We start from the raw sequence: 24,121 nt of genomic DNA on the forward strand, positions 1-24,121 counted from the left end.
GAAAATTGTATCCCGTCGTTATCCTCAATCTTATCTGTTCCTAGACTGCCCAGATAGCATATCGATGTCGGGAAGGAACGCGTCCTGGTCAGGGCACGTGCTTTGGTGGTTAGCGTGATTGCCCAGCATTCCATCATGCCGCGTCTGCCTTGCGACACCCAAATGATCTTTTCCACTCCACGCACAACGGTAACACCCAGCCTGAAGCGCGCACCCCAACATCACTGCCCGGTTTCTGCCGCAGATATTCAATATGACAGCCGAAGTGCCGCACCTTCCCGCAGAGATACATCGGCTTATCGCAACATACGTCCACCGTGACGATTTACCACACTATCGGCTCGCAAGCAAACAGTTGTGCGTGACAGGCACCGAAGAACTCTTCAACACGATTATCTTCCACTACAGTACTGCGAGCATTGATCGCTTGCAGAAGCTCAGTGCAAATGATCGACTTCGAAGATGTGTCAAGACCATCTTCTGGGACGACAATTTATGGCATATTTACCGCCTCGAGGGCATGCACGAATGGAAGTGGTACTGGAACTTCACAGCAGGTCTTTTCATGCCCCGACATCGCCGCAGCGACTCACAAGAGCTAGATAAGCCGTTATATGCTCAGCTTGCGGAGGACCGACGAGAGTGGGAGGCGTATGGTGACAAAGTAAAGGACGAGAGAATCGCAAGACAAACGATGAGCCAGTTCGAGGCGCTTGGAAACTTTCAAAACTTGCGTTCGATACACATGGTCAACGGTCAGCTTTCGCAGGCCCACCGAGGTGTGAGAAAAGTGGCACATACGCTACCCCGCGCTTTGCCCGTACCTCCCGTGTTGCGTAGAGGAGAAGGTATCAACGCTTTCTATGCTCTACCAGGGGTGGAGGCTTTCCGGACTATACAGCAATATTGCAAAACCTCGCTGAGAAAACTCAAGTTAGACAGAGTACAACCTCAGGCTTTCACCTCATGGGAGCCGGGTGAACTACATTGCTTAACAAGTCTGGACATCACGATATTTGGATTCTCCGGTGACTGGCGCTTCCAAAGTACTAAATGGACGTTGGAACTACTAATGGAAAACCTGGAGATGTTCATTGCGTGTCTACCAGAGCTCGAAAGTCTCAAAGTCGGCCTGGAGAACGGGTCAGTGGACACTACTGCACCACTTGCAAGCATCCGCCACGTTTTCGCTGCTGAAACTGCATGGCCTAAATTACAGAAATTATCGTTGTCTGGTTTTTCTGCTACGCCGGACACATTGGTGTCACTTCTGAGCAGACACAGCTCCACGTTGAAGGATCTCAGGCTACGCGACATTTCCTGGACGGCAGGCCCAAACGACGCATCAGAAGAAAAGCCCAAGGTACCATTGAGGTCTATTCAGCATTGTGCATGGCCGGGTGTATTGAAAGAGATAGCGGAGTGCTTGTCGCTGAAACGTGCGACTGTGTCGGGAACGCTTGGTGAAAACGGGGATGTGCTTGGATGGCGACTGGACAAGAAGGACGACGAGCTCGCCGCTGATGTTGAGAATTATCTCGTCAGTGGAGGGCAGTGCCCGCTGACGGCTCACAACGCTCACTTTGCGATCGACAATTGCGAACTCCCCCCAATCTCAGTCACATCATAGTAACGATACATCAAGTACGGAAAAGCCCATTCTGATGAGCTTTTCTAAAAGGCTCGCCCTGGAGATCTACCTTTACGCCACTGTTCGTCAGGGTCGCGCATGGAACATCGCGTATATTCTTAGGGTGCTTTACAGTAAGAAGCACTACAAGAGAACTAGCTTTTGGCAATAATCTTCATGTGAGATACAGTCAGAACCTGCAAAGATGAGGATATGGGGTCGATGTCTTACATGCCGTCAGTACTGTTACAATGTCGCCTGTTTCAGCCACTTTCATTACATGAAGGGGCCATGCGACCCAATCGTACTCGTCGCACATAGTCTCACAATAGACAGGACATTCTCATGGATACACATGTCATTCTAATAAAATATTTACAGAAGCGCTAAGAACACGAAAAGGCGTAAACGGGCACTGCCACCCAAGCAACGCTAAGCACAAAAGCCAAACAAGTTCTAGTAGTTGTACTTGTAGCACAGCGTGGTTCCAGTGGTGTCGAGGACATCCCTGACCTTGACATCAGGACGGATACCGTAGACGTTGATGTTGGTGTCGAGGGTAAGGGCCCGGCCAGATGCGTCGTTGCCGTTGATGGTGTTGACACGAGCACCGTTGGCGTTCTGCCAGATGCGGAAGTTGCGGTCGACGAAAGCGTGGTGGAGCCAGAAGATGGGGTCGGCGGGCGAACCGTACGTGTCTTGCATGACAGCGCCGATACCGTTGTGGCCCCAGGCGTGGGGGCCTCCCTCTGCGCATTGAGCCATGCCGGCGAAGTCGCCGTAGGCGTTGCATTGGTTCACGTAGTCGGAGTTGCAGTATTGGGTCTTGGCGGCATCGCCGTTGCGGGCAAGGCAATGGGGCGTGTTGCCTGAACCGGGGCCAATGTTAATGGCAAGGTTGGCGAATGCCTGCAGAGTGTTAGTTGCTTGGTTATAGGAGGCGTGTCGGACAATGGGGTTGTACTTACGCCATTGGTTACACAGTTTCCGCCGAGGGCAATGCCTCCGAACCACTTGGCTGAGAAGATGGATGATGCCGAAAAGCGACCGGCGTACTTGGTCTCGTCGAACCAGGGCATGGTTTGGCTGAAGCCACATTCTGAGCGTAGAATGTCCTCGAAGACCCAGGTGTAGTATCGGTGCCAGAGCAAGAATTTGGAGTTTCCGTGCACGTTGGGTGTCAGGGTCTGGTGGAGGGCGACGAGATCCTCATACCGGCTCTTGGCCGCGGGGAACTGGCCTGAGGGAGCGCGGCCCATCAAGCACTTGATGGCATCCACGAATTGTTGCTTGCTGCTGTCAGGGTAGGAGTCCCACTCAACGCGGACGCGGGGGTTGGCGCATGTTGCAGCGGCAGCGAGAGTAGAGACGCGGAAGTTTTGGTTTTGCGCAGCAGGCTCCTCTGGCTGTGTGGCATTGTGCTCCTCGAATATCCGCTTGGCATCCGCGAGAGGAACGGGCTGAACGAACTTTGGTGTCTCGGCGAAGATGTTGAGGGGTAGGGCCTTGATGAGCTTGGTCAGGGGAAGTTCCTGAGGAGATGGAAGCGCAGAAACGCTGGCTACAACAGCCAAGGTGGCGGACAAGATTGAGGTACGCATGATTAAGGTATAAGTATTAAAAAGGTACTAAGATCCCGATTGACAGTAGCAGGAAAGCGAAGGACAACAACCTAAAAGCGAATGCGGTTGCTTGGTGTGATTGTTGAGCGAGCTGTACAAAAAGATCCCGACATGCAGGACGGCCAGTCATCCTTATACCTGGGACCTGCATCTTCCGCCTTACCGCCCGACTATCCACAGCGCGCGCGCCTCGTACTGCAGATCATTCGCAGTGCGCTTGACGAGCCGTCTCACCAGCGACACCTGATGATCGGTCATGGAAATACGAAGCACGCATGTACCGTGGGCGTGAATTCGGCCTAGGCCTGCAACGTAGTATTGGAAAGTAAGTAAGCGTGCGCGAGCTACAGCAGAGGGAACAAATGATAAGTGGGAGGCTATACTGCTTTTGGGCCGTGGCTCATCAAACGATGGCCGGGCGCCCAGGTCAGGCCAACCTCGGGCTTGACAGTCTACACACGAGGATAATGCTGCTGGCCGTGGCTCCTGGGCCTGAGCCGACCCCGAGTTGCGCGGAAATTGTCAGCGCGCTGACGTGAACGAACTACTGTGGAGCTTGTCGCTTTTCCTGGGCTGCCCACGCTGCGTTCACGAGGCGGACCTGCCGGCTGCCGGAATGCAGGGCCGCCATGATTGGATGGCGCATCGTGTTTTTCTCTTCGCTTCCAGATGCCGTGCAGCCAAATATAGCTCTCAGGAACGCCCTCGGTATCTAGCAATGTCTAGTAATGCTCCGGTCAATATGGCGTCCGCCAGCGTGCCATAGCTACTGTCATGCAGACTGTCACATCGCGCGCGGGTGAGTTGTCAATTGAATACGGCAGCGTCATCTTGCCAGAAGGATTTGCTAGCATCGACCTTCGCCCGTTCAGCTGAGATTAGAATGCCACAATCCATTGTGTGACGGCAAGATAGCAGCCGTTGCCGTTGCAAACAAAGTGGCTGTGATTTGAAAGGGGGATCTGCGGCCAGCATGCACTTCCTGTCGCTAAACACCCAACCCCCAGCGCCTCACATAAAGGCGCTCCACACACAAGCGGGAATAACCTCGCACAAAGTATCCCGAACAATCCACTATCGTCTTATCACGCAAACTCCCCATCGCAATCTCCTCGCGCACAGGCTTATCGGCCGTCTATTTTGAGTGGCGAGCTCCACTTCGCATCGCGCACGCCTCCATGCCTCGTCGTACGAGGTCCAATTCCACAGTACGAAGGCAGCATGGTGATGATGTTGGGAAGTGCGTGAGGGCGAAGGAGGAATACGGTCTACCCCGCCAGCTACTCAGCGCTAGCCAGCGCCGACACGAGAAAAACAATAACACTACTGCTCGAGGGCTGAAGAAGGCTGAGCTTAGTACCTGCGAGGCGTGCGAAAAAAAACCATCCCGTGTAAGATTCTTTTTAGCAATCGAAACGGCGAGCCCGGCGTGCCGCGATGCTTCTTCACCGCCATACAACTCACCAGTGCAAACCCAAGCAATGCCGCAACGGGCATGTGCCACATGAGCAAAGAAGAAAAACGTTCAATCTATGTGTAGAACGCATGTTCGCGCTACTATAGGGCGTGTCTCAGCCTCATGGGACTGTTGTTCGGTTACACATAACCCACTAGAGCCTACCAGCGCCAGCGTCCCCAACGAGGAAAGTCACACGGCTGGATTGGAAAACACCGGTACTGGTACCGCTCGCGATGCGTGCACGTGGCAAATCGAGCATATGATGCTTTTGTGCTCTCATCAGCAATGTAACCCGCGCTACGCCTCGCAGGCATTCGTAGTCGACCCAGATGGTGTTTTGGAAACCGAGTACTCTCTGACACCTGTGGGAGAAGAATTCTGTCGCTGCGCGGTGATCAGCGGTTTCCGCGATCTAGGTCTGAGAAGCCGAGAACTGCAAATGCTTCTTCGTGCAGGCCTTCTTTTTTCCGTTGCCACGCTTCGATCAGCAGTTTTGGTTGGCGCAGTGATGCTGGGTTTGGGAAGCCGAGTATATACTGCGGCGCATGCTTCTCGATATACTTCAACATGGACCTGTTCCTGCCACGCTGAACTCCGTAGTTTCGGTATGCGGTACATTGTCTCGATATGGAGTCGTCATCATCTATGAGGTGCGCATTGAGCCTATAGTGGTCGATTTCATTACGTCTTACAGTCGTAAGACTCATCGCATTCACCTAAAATGTCAAGTTACACGACAGCCTATACATTGTTCAATTTGTTCGGACGTTGGTTTTGAGTGCGTCTATACAGGACATGGTTTACCCGGAGGCCGAGATTGATGACATGAACCTTGCTTCCGATACTTTCGGTGACATGTCGGTTCCCTCCCTTCCGCTATGTCGACATCTGCCGCAACCCGCCGTAAGACCTAACAAGTGCATCAGCACTACGGCAATGGGAAGCGCATCTCACTCAGCCCTGGTCATGTCTTAATTAGACTGCACGTCGTGTGACTCTGACCGAAAAGTCCTCCATAATCCACATCCCGGCATTGTATATCTTCGCCGCTTCGTGCGGATGTACGATGGAGAAATCGAACCGCCGCAGTAGCTCGACAAAAACCTTGTTGAACTCCATCAACGCAACGTTCTGGCCCAAGCACTTGTATTTTCCATAGTGGAAGACTAGCTCCACGGTATTGGCCATGTGCGCAAGACGTGCGAGATCTTCCGAAGCATCCAGCCAACGTTCTGGCCTGAAGAGCTCAGCATCTGGACCGAAGATATCTGTAGAGTGCTGGATGCTGAGATAGGAAGACCCAATCTGCGTGCCTGCAGGAATGAATTTGCCGGCAAGGATATCACCGCCTGCAGGAACGCTTTTGAAGTTCGACCCACTCGCCGGAGGCAGAATGCGCAAGCCCTCTTTGATAGTAGCCTGAAGGTACGGTAGTTGTCGCGCCTCAGTATCCGTAATGGGCGAGGAAATCGTCCCAGCAGCAATGCCGTTATCGATCTCAGCTTGTAGTCTTCTATAAGAAGACGCATTGGCCAGCGTATGCAGCATCACAGCGCGAATCGTAGACGCCGAAGTATCGCTACCAGCGATAATCTGCAAGAGCGCCTCGCTCGATGCTTCTTCTGGTGTGAGACCATGGCGAATAAAAGATCCGAGCATGTCGGACTTTGGCTTGGAATCTTCGGATGCAAACCGCTCCGCGACCGCCTTCCTTGCCACGTTGATGAAGGCCCCGAAACCGAGCTTGTCGCTCTCTTTGGGAAGCACGCCTCTCAACAGGCGCGAATGCAGCAGATTCGCCAGCCAAGGTACGTACGAAAGCGCCATCATAACGGGAACGTATGTCGTGGTGATCTTGATGTAATCGTGGAGATCGACGTCTTGCTTTAGATAACCCATCGGTTTCCCGAATGCCAAAGCGCTGATGACGTCCAGTGTGAAGTACTGCGTTTTGAGCGCTAAATCCATGGGTCGGTATTCGGTCGCGGTCGAGATATACTTCTTCTCGATCAAATCGATGAAAGCAGCAACCTGTTCATCGACGGTGCCTTCCATAGATTCATTCTCCTTCCCGGAATAGCCAGGAGCCATCTTATTCCTCAACTTCAAATGCGCCGTCTCGTCGCGCATCGAAAAGAGATTGTCGCGTCCAGGTTCCAGCTTCATCGCATCGTACCATGGCCCTCGTGTGTATTCAGACCGTACTGCCGTTGTTCTGCGCACAATGTCTGGATCACTGGTGACCAGGTCGGTTGGGCTGACGCGTACCAGCGGGCCATATCTGTCCGTCAGTTCTTTCGTCGCGCGTGGAAGTCGTCCTTGGAGGGATCGCGATATGATCCAAAAGCTGGAGATTGATGCCCAGAAGGGACCGGGAATGTGCGATAGCCGGTACCATTGCAGTGCGACACGGATGAGGTGTGTTAGCAGTAGTGCGGTTGGTACGCCAATCACGACGAGGCTGTTGTAATTGCTCAGCGTGGGGCTGGCCCCGCCATCGTCAACGCTGCCCGCCATTCTACGACGGAATACACTGAAGGAGGGGGAATACTGTGCGATGCGGATCTCGTCTCGCGACGCATCATATATGTCTTGCCCATTGCATTGCTGGGCGTAAGCATGTTTTGTCGTGCATTATCGCACGACAGGCATCTCTCGCTGCTTGAGTCCCTTCCCGTACTAGCACTGCACGTACAAGGTTCACACTCGACCGTTCAGCGCGGCTACGCAGTTATCAGAATCTTTATCATGCCACCAAGTTATGTATTTAGGGATAGCTACAGTTCCGTCAACTCCGCGACTGCTAAGGAAAAGATCTTCGAGCATGTTTACGTCCTTATCGAAGCATGACCAGATGTTCCGTCAATTGAAAGCGTCGCCTAGGCACTCTGCCAGCATATACCTATTGAATCTCGAAAGAGATTACCCCGCGGGGCTGAGTTCATAACCCTTGTACCGCGACGATCAAAGTCTGCGTCATTGTGCAACGTGGGGTGGGAACCACCACCTGGGCAATTCTCCGTGTCGTGGATTGTAACTTTACGAAGATTTCCACTAACGGTCCCGCGTACAAAAAGACAGAATGTCAAAACAGATACTCTGTATCATAGGGAAGAATTGCGCCTTCATAGCTGTTCACAATGTTGTTCAGCCTTGTAGGTATGACTTAGCAGTTGTAGTATACGTCTTCGTCGTTACTTGTGAAGGTCGATACTTGATCTCTCTACCCAAGCGTTAAGTACTAGCCATGCCTCATTCCTACCATGTTACTGTTGAACCTCGTGATATCATACCCTTCTCGCGCAAGATTGGAATGTTACGGGCGGAGACGTCGCTAACAGTCAATGCTCTGGTAGTGTACAACATTGGACATGCTGAAGAATGTAAATTGGACCGCAGGACAGTACCAGCTCAGTCTTAGAATTTCTTGCCTTATCACAAGGCTCCATTTCGTAGTATGCTTTCTCCCTCACTCGGTTCGAGGGTAGACAGTATGATATGGCCTCTCCACTGTTGGTTTCACAGTGGTACGTTCACGGTGTACCCGCATCTGCGTAGGCACTGAATCCAGTCATTCACCAAGTACGAGCAGACAGTGAGATCTCTTGCGCTTGCCTTTGTCAGTTTTCCAGACTGTGTTCAAACACCAAAGTCTCGCTCGCACACCAGCCATTCTGTTAAGTTCTTCCGCCCAACCTTCTTCTTCATGCATCATTCGGATAGCGCATCTGACTTTCTCCATGCGACGTCTTTTTGCGCTTACGACTCGTAAGCCCTGCGCCATCTTCATTGTAGGAGTAACACTCTTGCTAGCATATGTCTTCGCAAGAAACCTTTACAGACTATCCACATCCCGACAGTCCCCTCAACCTGACTATACTTCCGCAAAGAACCGCGCGCCGTACCCACCCGCAGCCATAGGCAAGAACGTAACTTGGACACACTACGCATACGTACAATACGTGACAGATGCAAGCTATCTTTGCAACTCTCTCATGATATTCGAGGCTCTCAGACGACACGGAACAAGAGCAGAACTCCTCATGCTGTATCCCCAGGAATGGGAAGTGTCTAGTGGTGTATTCGAAGATGAGACGGATGCTACCAACTATGAAGGAAAGCTACTTGCTCGGGCTCGGGGTAGATATGGGGCACGATTAAGTCCTATTCAAGTGCAGACTTACGAGAACAAGAATGATACGACTTGGCAGGATAGCTATACAAAGCTGTTAGCATTCAACCAGACTCAGTATAAGCGCGTCATTGCTTTGGATTCTGATGGAACGCTGTTCAATGTAGGCCGTTTTCTTTCTCCTAATCACGACACTGGCTAATGAGTAGCAGAACATGGATGAGCTCTTCTTCCTTCCTACAACTCCAGTCGCAATGCCTCGCGCATACTGGCTCGACCGGTTTTTCCTGTAGTCTTTGCTTGTAGTCATCGAGCCGTCGGAAGATAGCTGGCAACGGGTGCAGGACGCGATGGAACACCACGAAGGCAATGATTACGATATGGAAATATTGAACAAGGTGTTCGGTAACTCTGCCCTGGCGCTCCTACCTCGCAGATACGCTCTGTTGACTCGCACCTTTGGTCAACAGGCCAACGAGCGTGAAGCGTATCTTGGTTCGCCAACAAATAGTTGGAATGCACGAGAAGTGATAGAGGAAGCTAAGTTCGTCCATTTCTCAGACTGGCCATTGCCGAAGCCTTGGTTGAAGGCGACAGAGAAGCAAATTTCAGAGCAACAACCTCAATGCAGGTCCACATCGGAAGGCAAGCCGGATTGTACGGACCGGGAAGTGTGGTTGGAGCTTCGTAAGGACTTTTCGGAGCGACGTCTGGTATGTTATGATGTGACCTCCTACTGCATGATACTGACAGCTTATAGCGCATTTGCGGTAAATCTTATGACAGTCTGGTTCTGGACACCGATACTCGTTCAAAGGGGACTGAGGTGTTGTAGGTGTTTGGGCTATCGGTCGTGCCAACTAGACAGGCTCCCTTGACTTGATAAACGAGTCTTTGAACCTGGGTATTGTTTTTACCGTACTCCAGATCAGATCCTTATGTTACGTATAGTTGTATGATATACGACGGAGTGGTGTTGTGGATTGCGTAGCGGACGCGGTGGTATAGCGGAGCAGCGGAGAAGGAGCCGCGAGCCCACCCAAGCAGCTAACGATAGCTCCCTGCGAGCTTGGTCAGCCGGACTGTATATGATTAGTATATGCATCATGTGCCAATGTTGGTACCTATAAATGCTGCGGTACCGCAATGTTGCGATACGTGCGGAATCTCCAAAGATTGAATTTATACGCACATAGCCGCAAAAACATGTCGCATCTTCAGTATTACGCCTACCCCGGCAAGGGCGAGTCGGCCAGAGAGAACACTAGATACAGCCAGTCAGTCCGGATCGGTGACCGCATCGAGTGTGCAGGCCAAGGTAATTCATACCCATGACTTCCTTGAGCTCCACAAACTGATGACTGCGACTATAGGTGGATGGGATCCCATGACCAGACTCATTCCGGCAGGCATCGACGCACAGATCGACCAAGCTTTCCAGAACGTGGAACTCGCTCTGAAGACCGCTGGTGGGAAGGGTTGGTCGCAGGTGTTCCGCGTAAACTCTTACCACATTCCTATGGACAATGAGGCCTTGGGGGCTATGGTGCGGAATTTCAAAAAATGGATGCCGGACCATCAGCCTATCTGGACGTGTGTTGGCGTTGTCAAACTAGGCGAGGATGCTATGAGGGTGGAGATTGAGGTGTCGGCTCATGATCCTCAATAGAGGATGGTGGTAGAAGATTCGATGAGAGACTGTTGGACGCGTCCCTCACGGAGCCGTGGATGGATTCAAAAGGACGACCTTTGTAGCCTTTGCATGCGAAATTCGATCTCTCCTACGAGCACATCCTGATTTAAAGAGCTCAATTCGAATAGTGCTTAGTTTGCATCGATGCGATATGGCGTGGGTAGCGATGCGTGATGTGGAAGGTGTGGACTCAGGATGGAACACGTGAAAGGGCGATGAGGCTTGCCAAGACCATCGGCGCAACTATCGCCGACGGGATTCTTCCAGTTCTAGCTCTTGCGACGCGCTCAGTACTCCACGCGCAACTTCGCTACCAACCCCATTACTACGAATCTTCCATCTCTGCGCCCAGACGAGCACCTTGTACACGATGCCGAAGTTCTTCTGCGACTACTGCGATGTCTACCTCACCCACGACAGTATGAGCGTGCGGAAGGCGCACAACAACGGCCGCAACCACCTCCGCAACGTCCAGGCCTACTACGAGCAGATATCGAGCGACCAGACACAGCAAGTCATCAATAGTATTACCGACGCATACAACACAGAAGGACAGGCCAACCCGCTGTTCCAACAGAACCTGGCTGGTGGCTTCCCTGGCGGACCCATGGGCGGAATGCCTCCAATGGGAATGCCACCGATGGGTATGCCTGGATTCCCGCCGCCAGGAATGCCGCCCATGGGTGGAATGCCTCCAAACTTCATGGGCCGCGGAGGTCGTAAGTTGCCGCATAATTACCACACACGATCCAATACTGACAGCGCGACAGCTCCAATGGCACCCAACGGAATGCCACCCTTCCCTCCGCCAAACGGTATGCCCCCGGGCCCTGGCGGTATGCCGCCCTTCCCTCCACCACACATGGGAGGTGGCCCACCCCACGGAATGCCGCCTTTCCCCTTCCCACCACCAGGACAGGCAGGCTCACCCCCTGGAGGTATGCCGTACCCACCACCAGGTGGTATGGGAATGCCACCTGGAGGACCTCCTGGCAGATACCCTCCTGGACCACCGGGACGTTAGGAGCGACCTGGTGCACATGGAGGAATGATACCTGTCTTTGGTCACGACAACTACGCAGCTGAGGCCCTTGAGGGCATGAAAAGGAAGAGGCAGAACGATGAAGATATACCCGGAGTTTCCATGAGGGGTGGTGGACGAGAAGGAGGTGGAGCAGCTACGGGCGCGAATGCTATAGTCCCGACACGGATCAAGAGGGCATAGCGCAGTCGGGGACCATACGCTAGGGGAAGCGAGAGTAGTCAGACGGCTGTGAAGGCACATGGGAACAAGTACGTCCCATCTCCAAGCTGTCGCGATGCTTTCGGCTCACGCTCATGTAGTATTACTTGTCAAAAGGTTTATCAGTAATTACACGTCATGCGAATTACTAAATCTCTATCGGAATTCACAACACGCTCATCGCTTTCAGTTGCCGACCACCTTCTATCTACTGAACAGACTTTTCGCAAACGTTTCAACATCCATCATGTCCATGCCCAAGGCCTTGTTCACCGTCCTGTCCATCTCCCACGACACACCATCCCGAGCGAATACCAGCCTATACTTCTTGATACCATCTCCTGGCGCCGAGTCAAGCTCGTTCTTCAAATGCTCAAGACTCCACGCCTCTTGCTCAACCTGCTTCCCGCTCACCCGCTTGACGATGTCAATCAGCTGCCCATAACTAATCGTATCACCCGCAATATACAACACACGGTCCTCAGCTTCCACATCCCCCGCTATGACTCTCGCCAACACCCGCCCAATATCGTTCACATCCGTCACAGTAACCTTGTGATCCCAGTCTCTCAAACACCTCACCACCACTTTCCCTTCCTCCTCTTTACTCCTATCCACGATCCCCCAAAACTGCTCGAAAAGGAAAGACATGAAAATCCCCGTACTGACAACAGTCCACTTGACATTACTCGCCTCAGCCTTCTGCCGCAACAAATTCCTCACATCCCGCTGCGCACCAAACAAAGGCATCATCCCCTCTCCATCACCAATGACATCGTAATCGACACCCCACTGCCAGGGAAAGAACCATAGTTTTCCTTTCCCCTGCTCTTTTTTTATTCTGCCAGCCAACAGGGCTTCCTCGGCGAGTTTGAGGACGCTGCTGGGGTCGGCGCCGAAGCCTGTTGCGGAGATGAGGATGTCGTATGCGGAGAAGGTTTTGGCGAGGGAGGGTGAGGGTGAGGATAGGTCGATGGTTGTGAGGGAGATGTTGGCAGATTGCAGGTGAGTGCATTTGGATGGTGAGCGGATGCCGATCGTGATGTGGGTGTTGGGGAGGGCGGAGAGGTGCGGGAGGAAGGCTGTGCCTAGTTCGCCGGCGCCGAGGAGGAGGTTGGTGGTTTGGGGGGAGGTCATTTTGGAGGAATGTTTGATGGTGTGGTATGCGAGTATTATGAGATGGATGTTAATTGAATGGAAGCAAGTGAAGGATATCACGTTAGGTAGAGCCTGCTTCTTATATGGACGTGGGTATAAGTCATCATATTAGATTGAGGATAAGAACAGGTCGTCATCCATCACATGCGAGGTATGCTGTTCTATACTTTTGTACATGTTTCTATGGTGGGGAAGTAGCGCGGAGATAAGACGTGGGAGATCGGACTTAGTCGGCTTTGGATGGAAGAAGTAGTAAACAGGGAAGGAACGAGTAGAGATGTTTTGCCTAGCCTTAATAATGCACTGGTATGATCCTTCAGAAAACGAATTAACGTGAATGGTCATCTAATTCAGGCGACAATATGGCACGTATTACACAGGTGAGATACGCGCAAGGAAGTTGACCCCTCCATACCTGACTTTGGAGTGAGATGCCGAGAATGGAATATTGCGTGAACTGGCGTCAAGCGGTGAACTACTATTCGTTAGGACTGTATCACTCACTACAGGTACTTTGCTAGTGGCTTGACAACGTCATGCCCAGGTAAGGTCAAACGTCGAGTAAGGGCTCCTGTGCTGACGGTCCACGCTAAGCCCAAACGACGCTAGTGGTTCGCCTATCAACCTTGGAATTTTGAAGCCTCCAGCCTTTGTGCGCAGTGCTCTTCGACGAACAACTATTAACACCCGAGTGCGCCTACGTCCATCCCAAGCAGAAGCCACTCATCGCAATCATGGCCGAGCAACTCGTACTCCGTGGCACCCTCGAGGGCCACTCCGGCTGGGTCACCTCCCTCGCTACCTCCCTGGAGAAGTGCGTATACGCGGGAAGAGGGAAAATGCACGAATGCGCAATACTGACACGCGATTAGCCCCAACATGCTCCTGTCCGGATCGCGCGACAAGACTCTGATCATCTGGAACCTGACCCGCGACGAGACCTCCTACGGCTACCCCAAGAGGAGTCTGCACGGTCACTCCCACATTGTCTCCGACTGTGTACGTTCACCACAAAATTGGGCAATTGGCTAGCTAGGACGCGGGGACAGCTGAGCTGACAATTGCTGCACAGGTCATCTCCTCTGACGGCGCCTACGCTCTTTCCTCATCGTGGGACAAGACCCTCCGCCTCTGGGAGCTCTCCACCGGTGTCACCACCCGCCGCTTCGTCGGCCACACCAACGACGTTCTCTCCGTCTCCTTCTCCGCCGACAACCGCCAGATCGTCTCCGGATCGCGCGACCGAACCATCAAGCTCTGGAACACCCTCGGTGACTGCAAGTACACCATCACCGACAAGGGCCACACCGAGTGGGTCTCGTGCGTCCGCTTCTCCCCCAACCCCCAGAACCCCGTCATCGTCTCTGCTGGTTGGGACAAGCTCGTCAAGGTGCGTACATCCGCGTTTACACCAACTCCTCCGTTTCCTTGTTTATATGATGAATATCTATGTATTTGCTACTTCAGAGCTTCGGCTATGAGACAATTATCACCTAGTACTGATTTACGCTACTCCACTCGATCTGCTTCAAGCCACTTCAAATTCGGGAAGCTGACAATATCCAGGTCTGGGAACTCGCTTCCTGCCGCATCCAGACCGACCACATCGGTCACACCGGTTACATCAACACCGTCACCATCTCGCCCGATGGCTCCCTCTGCGCCTCCGGTGGCAAGGACGGAACCACCATGCTGTGGGACCTGAACGAGTCCAAGCACCTCTACTCTCTCTCCGCCGGTGACGAGATCCACGCCCTTGTCTTCTCCCCCAACCGCTACTGGCTGTGCGCTGCCACCGCCTCCAGCATCATCATCTTCGACCTCGAGAAGAAGTCCAAGGTTGACGAGCTCAAGCCTGAATACATGGAGGTTGGCAAGAAGAGCCGGGAGCCCGAGTGTGTCTCCTTGGCCTGGAGCGCCGACGGCCAGACCCTGTTCGCCGGATACACCGACAACCGTATCCGCTGCTGGGGTGTCATGGCGAGGGGATAAGGTAGTGCATGTTGGGTAGTGCAACGGGGCGTAACGGGAAAATCACGATTCCACATCTTCTGTAGCATGCCATGGGTTATGATTGATGCTCATGCGGGATGGGTTTGGGACTCTTCCGGCATTACCACGTCCAGGCGCTTAGAGTCAATGAAAATTCTCAAGTCCAAAAGTGGTTGCTTGCCATGCGTGGTGGTTTATGTCTTCGTATGTGGGCTATGGAATGTTAGGGTTGCTCACTGAGACGTCCTCCGCGACGAATGAAGTGTCTCGCTGCTCGGATATGATATGGGATAAAAGTCTTTCATATGATAATCGCATCCCAGGTTCTTTCCAAAACATGCGCGATTGCCTTTCTACAGCTTGCTGAACTTGGGGCTCGTCTTCTTCAACCCACTCATCATGGCATCCTTGACATCGGCGGTCTGCAACATAGCCGCATTCCACACAGCCGTGTAGTTCAAGCCCTCACTAATCGGCCTATCCCTGGAGTAGTTGATAATCTCCTTCGTCCCCAGCACCGCCACAGGCGACTTGGACGCAATCAACGTCGCCAACTTGGTCGCCTCCGCAACCGCCTCCTGCTTATCCCTGTACACCTTCGACACAAGCCCATGCTGCAACGCCTCATCCGACCCAAAGATCCTCGCAGACAACGCAATGTCCTTAACCCAGGACAGGTTTCCAACAGAATGAGGAAGCCGAGATAAAGTACCAATATCAGCCGCAAGTCCTATATCCACCTCCTTCACACTAAACCTCGTCGTCGTCGTACTCACACGGATATCACATGCTAGTGACATATCCAGCGCCAGACCGAAGGACACGCCGTGCAACACGCAGATAACGGGCTTCTCGCATTTCTCGATGTCGGTGATGCAGGATTGGAATTCTAGGATGTGCCTGCGGAGCGCGTTGGCTTTGCGCGCGGAGTCCAGAGTGTCTGTTTGGGAGGATAAAGCGCCGCCTTCTGAGGCTGCTTGTACGTCGAGGCCGGCGGTGAAGGCGCGGTCGCCGGACCCGGTTAGGAGGACGGCGCGGATGGAGGGGTCGTGGGAGAGTTGGCGGAAGATGGTGGAGAGGTTTAGCCACATGCTACAGGGGTTAATCGGGTGGTTCTTAAGTTGGGGTCGTGAGATGTGTGCGTCATATGGCGTATAGGCTATACACGATTTGGAGATAATCCATGAACACCATATAGCATAGATGTCCCCAGCAATTCGCGACATTGGTATGATTCCTTCCCGTCTCTTTCATGATGACACGTGATACGCGTGGGTTCCGAGGCCATAGACCCGGACCTTCCGTAAAGCAAAGGAAATGTTGTTTACTCACACCTCTTTGAAAGCATTCAGCTTCTCCGGCCGATTAATCTCAACATGCGCAACATATTCCGCAGGGAAGGAGACGTTGAAGAACTCTTTCTGGTATGCTTCCGCCATTGTTGCTTTGTGATCGCGTGGTTCCGCCGAATGCCTGTCGTAATTCCTTGCTCTTTCTATTCTCTTGTGAAGCTGTTATAATCTTCCTGCTCGAAAAGCTGAAAGCAACTATAAGGGTCAATGCCGATACGTCCGTAAGATGAGGAGTGAGATGTTGTCGGCTCCGATGACCTGGGCGGGCGAGTCGTTCGGTTGGAGCTTGTGGAGATCGAGCCGAGGTAGAACGAATACGGCTAGCGGATTGCCAGATGCGATACCGAGCGGATCGACCTTCAACGGCCTACGCGCAGAGGGATAGCGAACCTTGAAATGGGCGTGCCACCCTCGAAACAACCAAAGATATCTGGAAGACGATGTCACAATGGTAGGTGAAAGACGCGTGACCTCTTTAAGGCTATAGCAAACGCTATGACATCTCACCGACGCCACGATACGACGATGCCGCCCATGACCTTTTCCATCGCATAGCGTGCCTGGGTATCAACCTCCCGGCTAATGGACTATTCAATATCAAAGAAAGATATCTCATCACTCCCATGCTATTTGCAGGTTTTGAGATCATGTCTGCGTGAGGAGCAGCAAGATATTCCTGACGGCAAGGCTGTGGCTGCCTAGTCATCTGACAATGCTCAGCCTGATGCGCGCTTTCTCATCACTCCATATCTAGATGTCCTTTGAATCATCGGCTCAATGCGACCGCTAGACAGTCGCAGATCTGTACTCGTTCTATCATCAAAACCAACTTCAACCGTCTCACTACATCGACTGCGATAACCCAGAGGCGACCCAAAGACGACGAGCCAACCCCACGTCCCGCATTTCATACGACTCATACGCGAGGAGATTCTCTACGAAAGAGAGAAGTATCGTATCTCCAACAACCTCACAACATTGACTGAGAGTCGTCATGTCGTTCTTTGCAAATTACTTTGGGCCATGGATCTGCTTTCATTGCGGAGGAGAGAACGAGGGGCAAGCACAGTGCCAAGAGTGCGGGTCTGACAGATCTCGCCATAGTGATGGGGTTTTCCGCAAGACTATATCAGAAGCAGAGCAGACTCAATGCAATCCTCAGGTGACGTTCATCAATCAATCATTCAAAGAGTTTCCAGCCAAATCCGATCGCAATGAAGATACCGAGCTTCAAACCCCAGCATCAGTCGAGGCCGCGGACAGCGTACTTGTGGCTTCACAGAAACAGCAACAGATACTGGAAGATCGAGAGGATGGCGGATCCGTCATATCTACAACATCGGATTCTTTGGACTCCGTGTTCTCTGTAGAGTCCTCAGACACTCTCGCCACGGCACTTACGAGAGAAAGCGGGTTCTCAAACGAACAGATACAAAGGGCTATACGGATCTTCGTGCTTACACTACAAAATGACGAGCTACTAGCACCTCTGTATGAGCATGCGCGCAACAATACCAGAATTGGACCCAATAGACTACGGAGACACATCCGTGGAGCTATCAAAACGTTTGCGGAGCAGCTCAAAGAAGAAGCGACCGATTATCTCCAACATGCAGCTTCCCGCCTCGTCCAGGCAAAGGCAAATTATGCCGCTCGATGCATCGCCAGTGGAGATGACAGACTAGTCAGATCTCCAGGGTCTGGAGAGCCCCTCCGCTTGTCCATCCATGATCTTGAAGATAGCTCCGAAGAAGAGACGGTGGAACGGCAAGTGGAGCACACAGGATTGGAAGATTTGTACGCTTTCCGCCTGTTCTTAACAGATAGCGACGCTTATACGACGTTGCAAGCGGACATACTCGCCTTCTGCACGAAGCAATCGACTCCACCACAGAATCTACCGGCTATCGAAAAGTCAAATCTATTACCGTCAGCTATGTCTAAGAATGACATGAAACATACATGGTCTTCCTGGAAGAAAGATACCGAGGCTCTGGCGGGCGGCCTGTTGTTAGGCTTTGATCGGTCACTTGGAGCAAAAGCCGCGATGTTTCTCCTGCTAGACGTCTTCTTCCTGTTGACGGATGACACGCTCGTTGCCTTGGGGTGGTTAGAGCCTCCGTTGGGAGTAGGTTGGACGCGTCTAAGAAGTCAATGCGTAAGCTTTTGCAGTGAGTGTGTCCAAAGTGAACTTCACTGACATTACGGGTAGAGCTGTGGCGATGGCTTCTTTGACGATGTAATCGAGCGAAGAACTGATGGCGTTGAAGTGTTGGTACAAGAGGTACAAAAGTCCCTACCGAACGTCAAACTTACAGTTGTTCCTCATCAAGCCGGCTTCGACATCCAACAGTACACCAATAGGGTCTCAAGATGGTTACGTCACGTTAGTAGCCGCGTTCTCACAGCAGTCTTGTGGCACAATCGGAACCATGCTGGTCTACCTCAGCACACCGCCGGTGGCACAGCAATTCCAAGTGGCTTAGGGAACACGAGTAGCCCACAGCAACAACATGGCTCGCTGCACTTGATGTCATGTGTACATCGGAGCCGTGAACATACAGTCTTACTTCAGAATGACGTCCGCACTATCAACAGCGACCAAGCGCTGTTCACATGTCTGAAATCGAAAATCTCGCAGCGTCGCAAACGTCTTCTGCTTGCTCTATCATTCCGTTGCATCAAGGGAATCTTCTTTAGCAAGGTGAGTCCATATCCAACACCAATATTGTATATTGCCATCTGATCTGCACATAGTTCCTCGTCACTATAAGTGGACACGTAGAGATCCGCCACCACGATCCATGCTGTCGAAATTTTCGTCTACAAGCTGAAGGTTGTGAATGTCTTCCCCCAATGGAAAAGATTGAACCCTTTCCAAATGCCGAGTACCGATGCACTCTCCCCTATCCGCCAGAAACCTGGCCACCGGTGGGATCGTCAATGCTACTTCATATGCTTAAATGCCCAAACGAGATCGACAAGACATCGACGTGGATCTACAACTTGGTACCAAAACGCACTACGGGAGAACTGTTCGGATACGCTGGCCAACCAGCCGTTGGATGGGGTTTCTATTTCCAAGAAGGCTGGAACTTTGACCTCCTCATCACGATCATATTTGTTCTGTTTCTCGTAGGAAGCTTGGTATTCGGAGTATGCTGGTCAGTGTTGAAGTATGATGTCCAGGGTGCTTTCGGAGTGAGCGCATATATGGTGGCTGCATGTAGTCTTTTCGTAACTTTTGTGGTGAGTAAAATGGAATAGGGGGTGAAGACAATCCAGCAAGAGGGGCACGAGGGGTATACAGAAAGCCTAAAATTAATGTATTAGAAACGTACATATCCCGCCGCAAGCAGCGCTAACATGCAACATCTACCAAGCCTAAACAAACGAAATCACCTCCTCCCCTCCACTCAACCCATCAACATCTACCTAGGTCCAAAAGGCCTCGGTCCAATAATCTGCCTCTTCCCCGCCCCAATCCCCCCCAACTTATTCTGATTATCCCCACCCATATATCCATACTGATTAACATCCCAGCTCTGGCCTCCACCAGTCCCCGCATTAGGATCCTTAGCAGCTTCTTGCAGCGCACGCTGCGACTCTTCCCACTCCTTCTGGCGCTCGCGTTCGCGCTCCATTTCGCGTTCGAGGAGGGACTTGCTGGCCCAGCCGGCGGCTTTTGTCTTTGTTTGAGCGGCGGCGCGGCGGGCGTCTTCGCCGCGTTGTTCGGAGGTGGATGTGAGCTCGGGTGGGATGTAGGTTTGGGGTTTTGGTGGTGCTGGCGCGGGGTTGGAGGAGAGGTATCGGTCTGTTCGGCTCTGCTTTGTGTATGCGGCTGGGTCGGGGAGCGGTCGCGTGCTCGGTTCGGGTAGAGGACGTGTAGGCAGAGAGGGCGCTGCAGGTTCGGGGAGGGGTCGTGCTGGCTGTCTCTGTGTCTGATCCCATTGCTTGCGCAAGTACTCGCGATCATCTGCTTGCGCCCATGAGACGTTGCTATCTTGTGGCGAGGGAGCGCGGGGTGGAGGCGCTGGTCGGGCTCGACTCTTGGATCGCTCACGCGTACGGCTCTTAGACCGCGACCGCACCTTCTTGTCTGACAGGCGTCCTTCCCGCTCTGCCTGGTACTGGCGCTCGCGTTCCTTGGCCTCTTCAAGCTGGCGCTCTAACTCTCGTATGCGATCGCGCTCAGCGTTGGGCTCTTCGCTGCTTCCTCGTCGACTCCGCGGCGACCTGACCTTCTCAGCCTGGTATTCGCTCAGGTACTGCCCCTTCAGCCTGGCATCACTTCCAGCGCGCTTTCGTCTCGTCTCGGCGTCGATTCTATCCTGTGCCTCGCGCTCTTCACGTTGGCGTTGCTCCTCCTCCAGCTTCCACTGGCGCTCTTGCTCTTCCCACTCGCGCTTCTGTTGATCCAGTCGCGCCTGCTTGGCTTCTTGCTGTTTGCGTGTCTCCTCTTCCCACTTCTGCTCCTCCTCTACCCGTATGCGCTCTTCTTCGGCTTCGCGTTCGACGCGACGTATGTTCTCGGCCTCCTCAGCTTGCAAACGTAGTCGCTCTTCTTCGGCTGCCCTCTCGCGTCGCAGTCGCTCCTTCTCAGCCAGGTTCGGCACGTGCGGGCCTGCGCTCGTGATTTGCCGCCGGCCACCAAATGAGATGCCCTGATTGCCTTGACTCGCACCGCCCATGTATCCGTACTGATGAATGTTCCATGCCGGTGCTGTGCTGCCTTCGTCGACCTTCTTGCTCCAGCTACTGACTCCGCCCGGAGGTGACTTGGGGAGACCGTTGGATGTGTATGATGTGTCTGAGCCTCCGGTGCGTGCAGCACTAAGCGTCGATGCTGTCCGTTCGGCAGGAGGTCGCGCAAGGGGGTTGAATGTGCTGGAGCCGCTGGTGTTGCTGGCTGTGCTAGGTCCCCTGCTGCGTGGGAAGCCGGGAGAGGGCAGTGCAGGACTCGGCATGCCGCCAGTTGCCGTTGGGCTCAATGCGCCTGCTCCACCGCGCTTTGGGCCGATGGCGTTGGGGAAGTTGGACGGGCTCTTCGCGTTGGCGACACGGCTGAAGGCACCGAGACACTGCAGCACCTGAGCAGGATCCTTTGATTCGTAGAGGTCGACGGTGAGGAAGCGGTCATGGGCGGGCATGTTCAGCGGTGGCTGTTCACACGCCCGAAGGAAGTGCGAGATGTTCTCCATTTGTATGAAGGGCATATTCGACTTCTTGAACCGGACAGGCGTGGGTATGGCAAGATTGATGAGTCTGGAGAAGTCAGCTATACTGGCCCGGCTACCTGGTAACTGCGGGATCACTGTACCTGCATAATACGGTCCCATCCTTGAGCGCATCAAGCAGATCTCCCGCGGGCAGGCGCTCTCCGAGTGTGTCTTCTATCCAACTGCGGACTTCGTTGGCTGCCTGAGGGGTGTATCTGTCCATCCGCAGCCTCCGCATGTCCTGGTCCAGCGACGTTACAGACGCCATTGTGGTTGGTTTGGGCGCAAATCAGGCTTGTTGCTGTTGGGCACGAAGGTCGTGTGGGTGGTGACAGGAAGGGTGCACGAGGTATAGGAGTGAGATATGATAATGTATATGTCTCTATGTAAGGGCCTCGACTGCTACGTGTGTTGTTGTGGCGTCGGGGTATGCAATGATGGCATGTGTTGTTGTGTGGAGAAACTTGGTGGTGGGGGGAATGCTTGCACATGTGCTAACGTGAACGCACCAGCCACTCGCCCCAACGTCACCGGCCTGCGCGTCAAAGTCGCCTCCAGATATTCGCCCGCGGGAATTTGTTCGCGGCCCAACGAGACTCAGCATGGCGGGAGCACCGGGTGCAATTCGCAAAGCATGGTACCAATGGAAGATGAAGCGCTTCCCCTGGCGAAAGAAGTGGCTTGTGGGTGAGTGCAGGCCTCGACATAGGTCTCTGGCGTATCCTTGCTTCCAAGTAATAACACTTCGCAGGCTTTGATCTCCAGGGCAACACCTTCTGGGAATTCAAAGACGCTCTGCACGCCCTGCGCAACCGGCGGATCGCAAAATACAGTCGCAGCACTCACTATGGCGACGTGCAAATATCGCGTTCGTGCCTTCCACATGCAGTGTTTGACCGAGGCTGACTGTGGCAGCGTCATGGATGCAATGGCTGAGACACACGCGCTACGAACCCCCCACCGTCGCCGAACAACACCAGGACATGATGAGGCAGGAGCGGATGAAGCAGCTGGCGGCACAGGCAGATGCACGATGGGCCGAGAAGCCGTCGGCGCTCGATGCGCCGGATAAGCAACAGCCCGTGCAAATGCTGCAGTCGCGAGACCCAGACAGCGGCGTCACGCAAATGAATGCCGACCAAGAGATACGCGACAGCATAGAGCCACCGCGGCCACTCGATCAGGAAGCCGCGAGACCAACGCCAGTAGAGCCCGAACAACCCGCAGAGCCTCAGCAGATGCCACGCGACCCGCCAGCGCCGCCTGCCGAAGACGACGCGCCTGCCTTCACATCTAGGAAGAGGATGAAGAAGGAGCCCAAGGACTCGCCATGGAAGCAGGCGGCTCAGAGTCAGGAATGGCAACCCCAGGGCTGGAGTCCAGCGCCATCCAAACGACGATCATGACCACGTTCAATAGCGACTGTACCACTATCTGTTTCAATACCTGGCAAACATCAGCAAGCATATGCGATATTCAATGTCACCAAAACACTGCTCTCTGTCCGATCAACAATTTCGTATTTTACAATGTCAAGATGATCCTCCAGGGCGCAGCGTCTGTCATGCCACGCTTCTCAACCATGGGTCAAATCTCAAGTCGATGCGAGCCTGGCGAAGCCAATTCCTCCGCCGGTCTCCGTCAATATCAATACCCAGCACATATTCGCACTCATGCTAACAACACTGTCGCTTACATATTTACAGTGCAGCAGTGCCATAAATTCACCTTAGTGCCTCCGCGTTTCCGCACGATGTCAGGTGTCGAGTATGAACTGTGGTACCGATTCACGAACCGGACTGTAAACCACGCGCAGTGACGAAAATCATACCAACGATGCGCTTAAGCAAGCGCTTTGTAACATATATATAGGCTCTCTATCCCTGTCTTGACGCCTATTCTCCAAGGCAGTATTCATAACCATGGCACCACTTTCAAGCATCGACGATGATATGACATTTCAAGTCGCTGCACAAAACCTACCCCCAGAACTACTCCTCATCGTACTAAATCATTGGCTCGGCCAACAACGCATCGTAATCGATGGCTCCGCCCATCCTCATTACACACTATCCTACACCAATCCTGAAAACATTGATCCTTTCGCCACCATCTCCCGAACCAGCGATGCACCATCATTCATTTTCCAAGAATACTTTCGGTCTCGGATCCGGTCCTGGCTGGCCGACTCCAAAGAGTTCTCCGACCCAACAACATTCTACATGAGCCATCTCCTGATGAGTTTGAAGATGAAGGACCGTATAGGCTGGTACTATCTGCCCAGTCAGCCATGGGATGCCATTTGCCAGGATCCGAAACTCTCCTTGTCGACGAAGTTTCCGGTAATTAGCGATCACGCTGCGCAATACGCTCGCATGAAGCATCTCTCCTCGCTCCACGGACTAGAGAAGATCAAACTCGATTTCACGGCTGAACAATACTTCGCCATGTTCGACGTCGCGGTACCACCCTTCCACTACCGCGATGGTGCAGTAGCCGGCGATAACTTATATCGCGACGAATTCTGCCATGGCGCCGGCCATTTCCTTTTGCACACGAAGGAACTAGAACTCCATTTCGGCGACGCATACAAGCAGGCAAACCCCTGGTACGACGTCCAA

At 53.1% G+C, this 24,121-nt stretch overlaps 7 protein-coding genes across 7 annotated transcripts; 3 read left to right on the forward strand and 4 right to left on the reverse strand.

The window, feature by feature from the left end:
• Positions 1–2,086: 2,086 nt before the first annotated feature.
• On the reverse strand, positions 2,087–3,231 carry J4E90_008302 (uncharacterized protein; the record flags this gene model as incomplete). Its single annotated transcript, XM_051437831.1, has 2 exons — positions 2,087–2,539; positions 2,599–3,231. 2 exons carry the CDS (start codon positions 3,229–3,231, stop codon positions 2,087–2,089), a joined length of 1,086 nt encoding a protein of 361 aa, XP_051288642.1.
• A 2,455-nt stretch (positions 3,232–5,686) lies between these two features.
• J4E90_008303 (uncharacterized protein) lies at positions 5,687–6,841 on the reverse strand (the record flags this gene model as incomplete). Its single annotated transcript, XM_051437832.1, has 1 exon — positions 5,687–6,841. One exon carries the CDS (start codon positions 6,839–6,841, stop codon positions 5,687–5,689), a length of 1,155 nt encoding a protein of 384 aa, XP_051288643.1.
• A 4,065-nt stretch (positions 6,842–10,906) lies between these two features.
• On the forward strand, positions 10,907–11,560 carry J4E90_008304 (uncharacterized protein; the record flags this gene model as incomplete). The annotated part of the gene is made up of 2 exons (XM_051437833.1): positions 10,907–11,255; positions 11,307–11,560. The coding sequence occupies 2 exons, from the start codon at positions 10,907–10,909 to the stop codon at positions 11,558–11,560; spliced, it is 603 nt and encodes a 200-aa protein (XP_051288644.1).
• A 2,111-nt stretch (positions 11,561–13,671) lies between these two features.
• On the forward strand, positions 13,672–14,929 carry CPC2 (cross-pathway control WD-repeat protein cpc2; the record flags this gene model as incomplete). The annotated part of the gene is made up of 4 exons (XM_051437834.1): positions 13,672–13,751; positions 13,810–13,936; positions 14,010–14,327; positions 14,504–14,929. 4 exons carry the CDS (start codon positions 13,672–13,674, stop codon positions 14,927–14,929), a joined length of 951 nt encoding a protein of 316 aa, XP_051288645.1.
• A 353-nt stretch (positions 14,930–15,282) lies between these two features.
• On the reverse strand, positions 15,283–16,368 carry J4E90_008306 (putative secondary metabolism biosynthetic enzyme; the record flags this gene model as incomplete). The annotated part of the gene is made up of 2 exons (XM_051437835.1): positions 15,283–16,021; positions 16,262–16,368. 2 exons carry the CDS (start codon positions 16,366–16,368, stop codon positions 15,283–15,285), a joined length of 846 nt encoding a protein of 281 aa, XP_051288646.1.
• Positions 16,369–19,712: 3,344 nt separating this feature from the next.
• J4E90_008307 (uncharacterized protein) lies at positions 19,713–21,768 on the reverse strand (the record flags this gene model as incomplete). The annotated part of the gene is made up of 2 exons (XM_051437836.1): positions 19,713–21,546; positions 21,602–21,768. 2 exons carry the CDS (start codon positions 21,766–21,768, stop codon positions 19,713–19,715), a joined length of 2,001 nt encoding a protein of 666 aa, XP_051288647.1.
• A 334-nt stretch (positions 21,769–22,102) lies between these two features.
• J4E90_008308 (uncharacterized protein) lies at positions 22,103–22,906 on the forward strand (the record flags this gene model as incomplete). The annotated part of the gene is made up of 3 exons (XM_051437837.1): positions 22,103–22,187; positions 22,252–22,368; positions 22,416–22,906. 3 exons carry the CDS (start codon positions 22,103–22,105, stop codon positions 22,904–22,906), a joined length of 693 nt encoding a protein of 230 aa, XP_051288648.1.
• Between the last annotated feature and the right edge of the window lie 1,215 nt (positions 22,907–24,121).

This window comes from Alternaria incomplexa, assembly GCF_024043165.1.
Source record: "Alternaria incomplexa strain BMP 0042 chromosome Unknown scaffold_12, whole genome shotgun sequence".
Lineage (NCBI taxonomy): Eukaryota > Fungi > Ascomycota > Dothideomycetes > Pleosporales > Pleosporaceae > Alternaria > Alternaria incomplexa.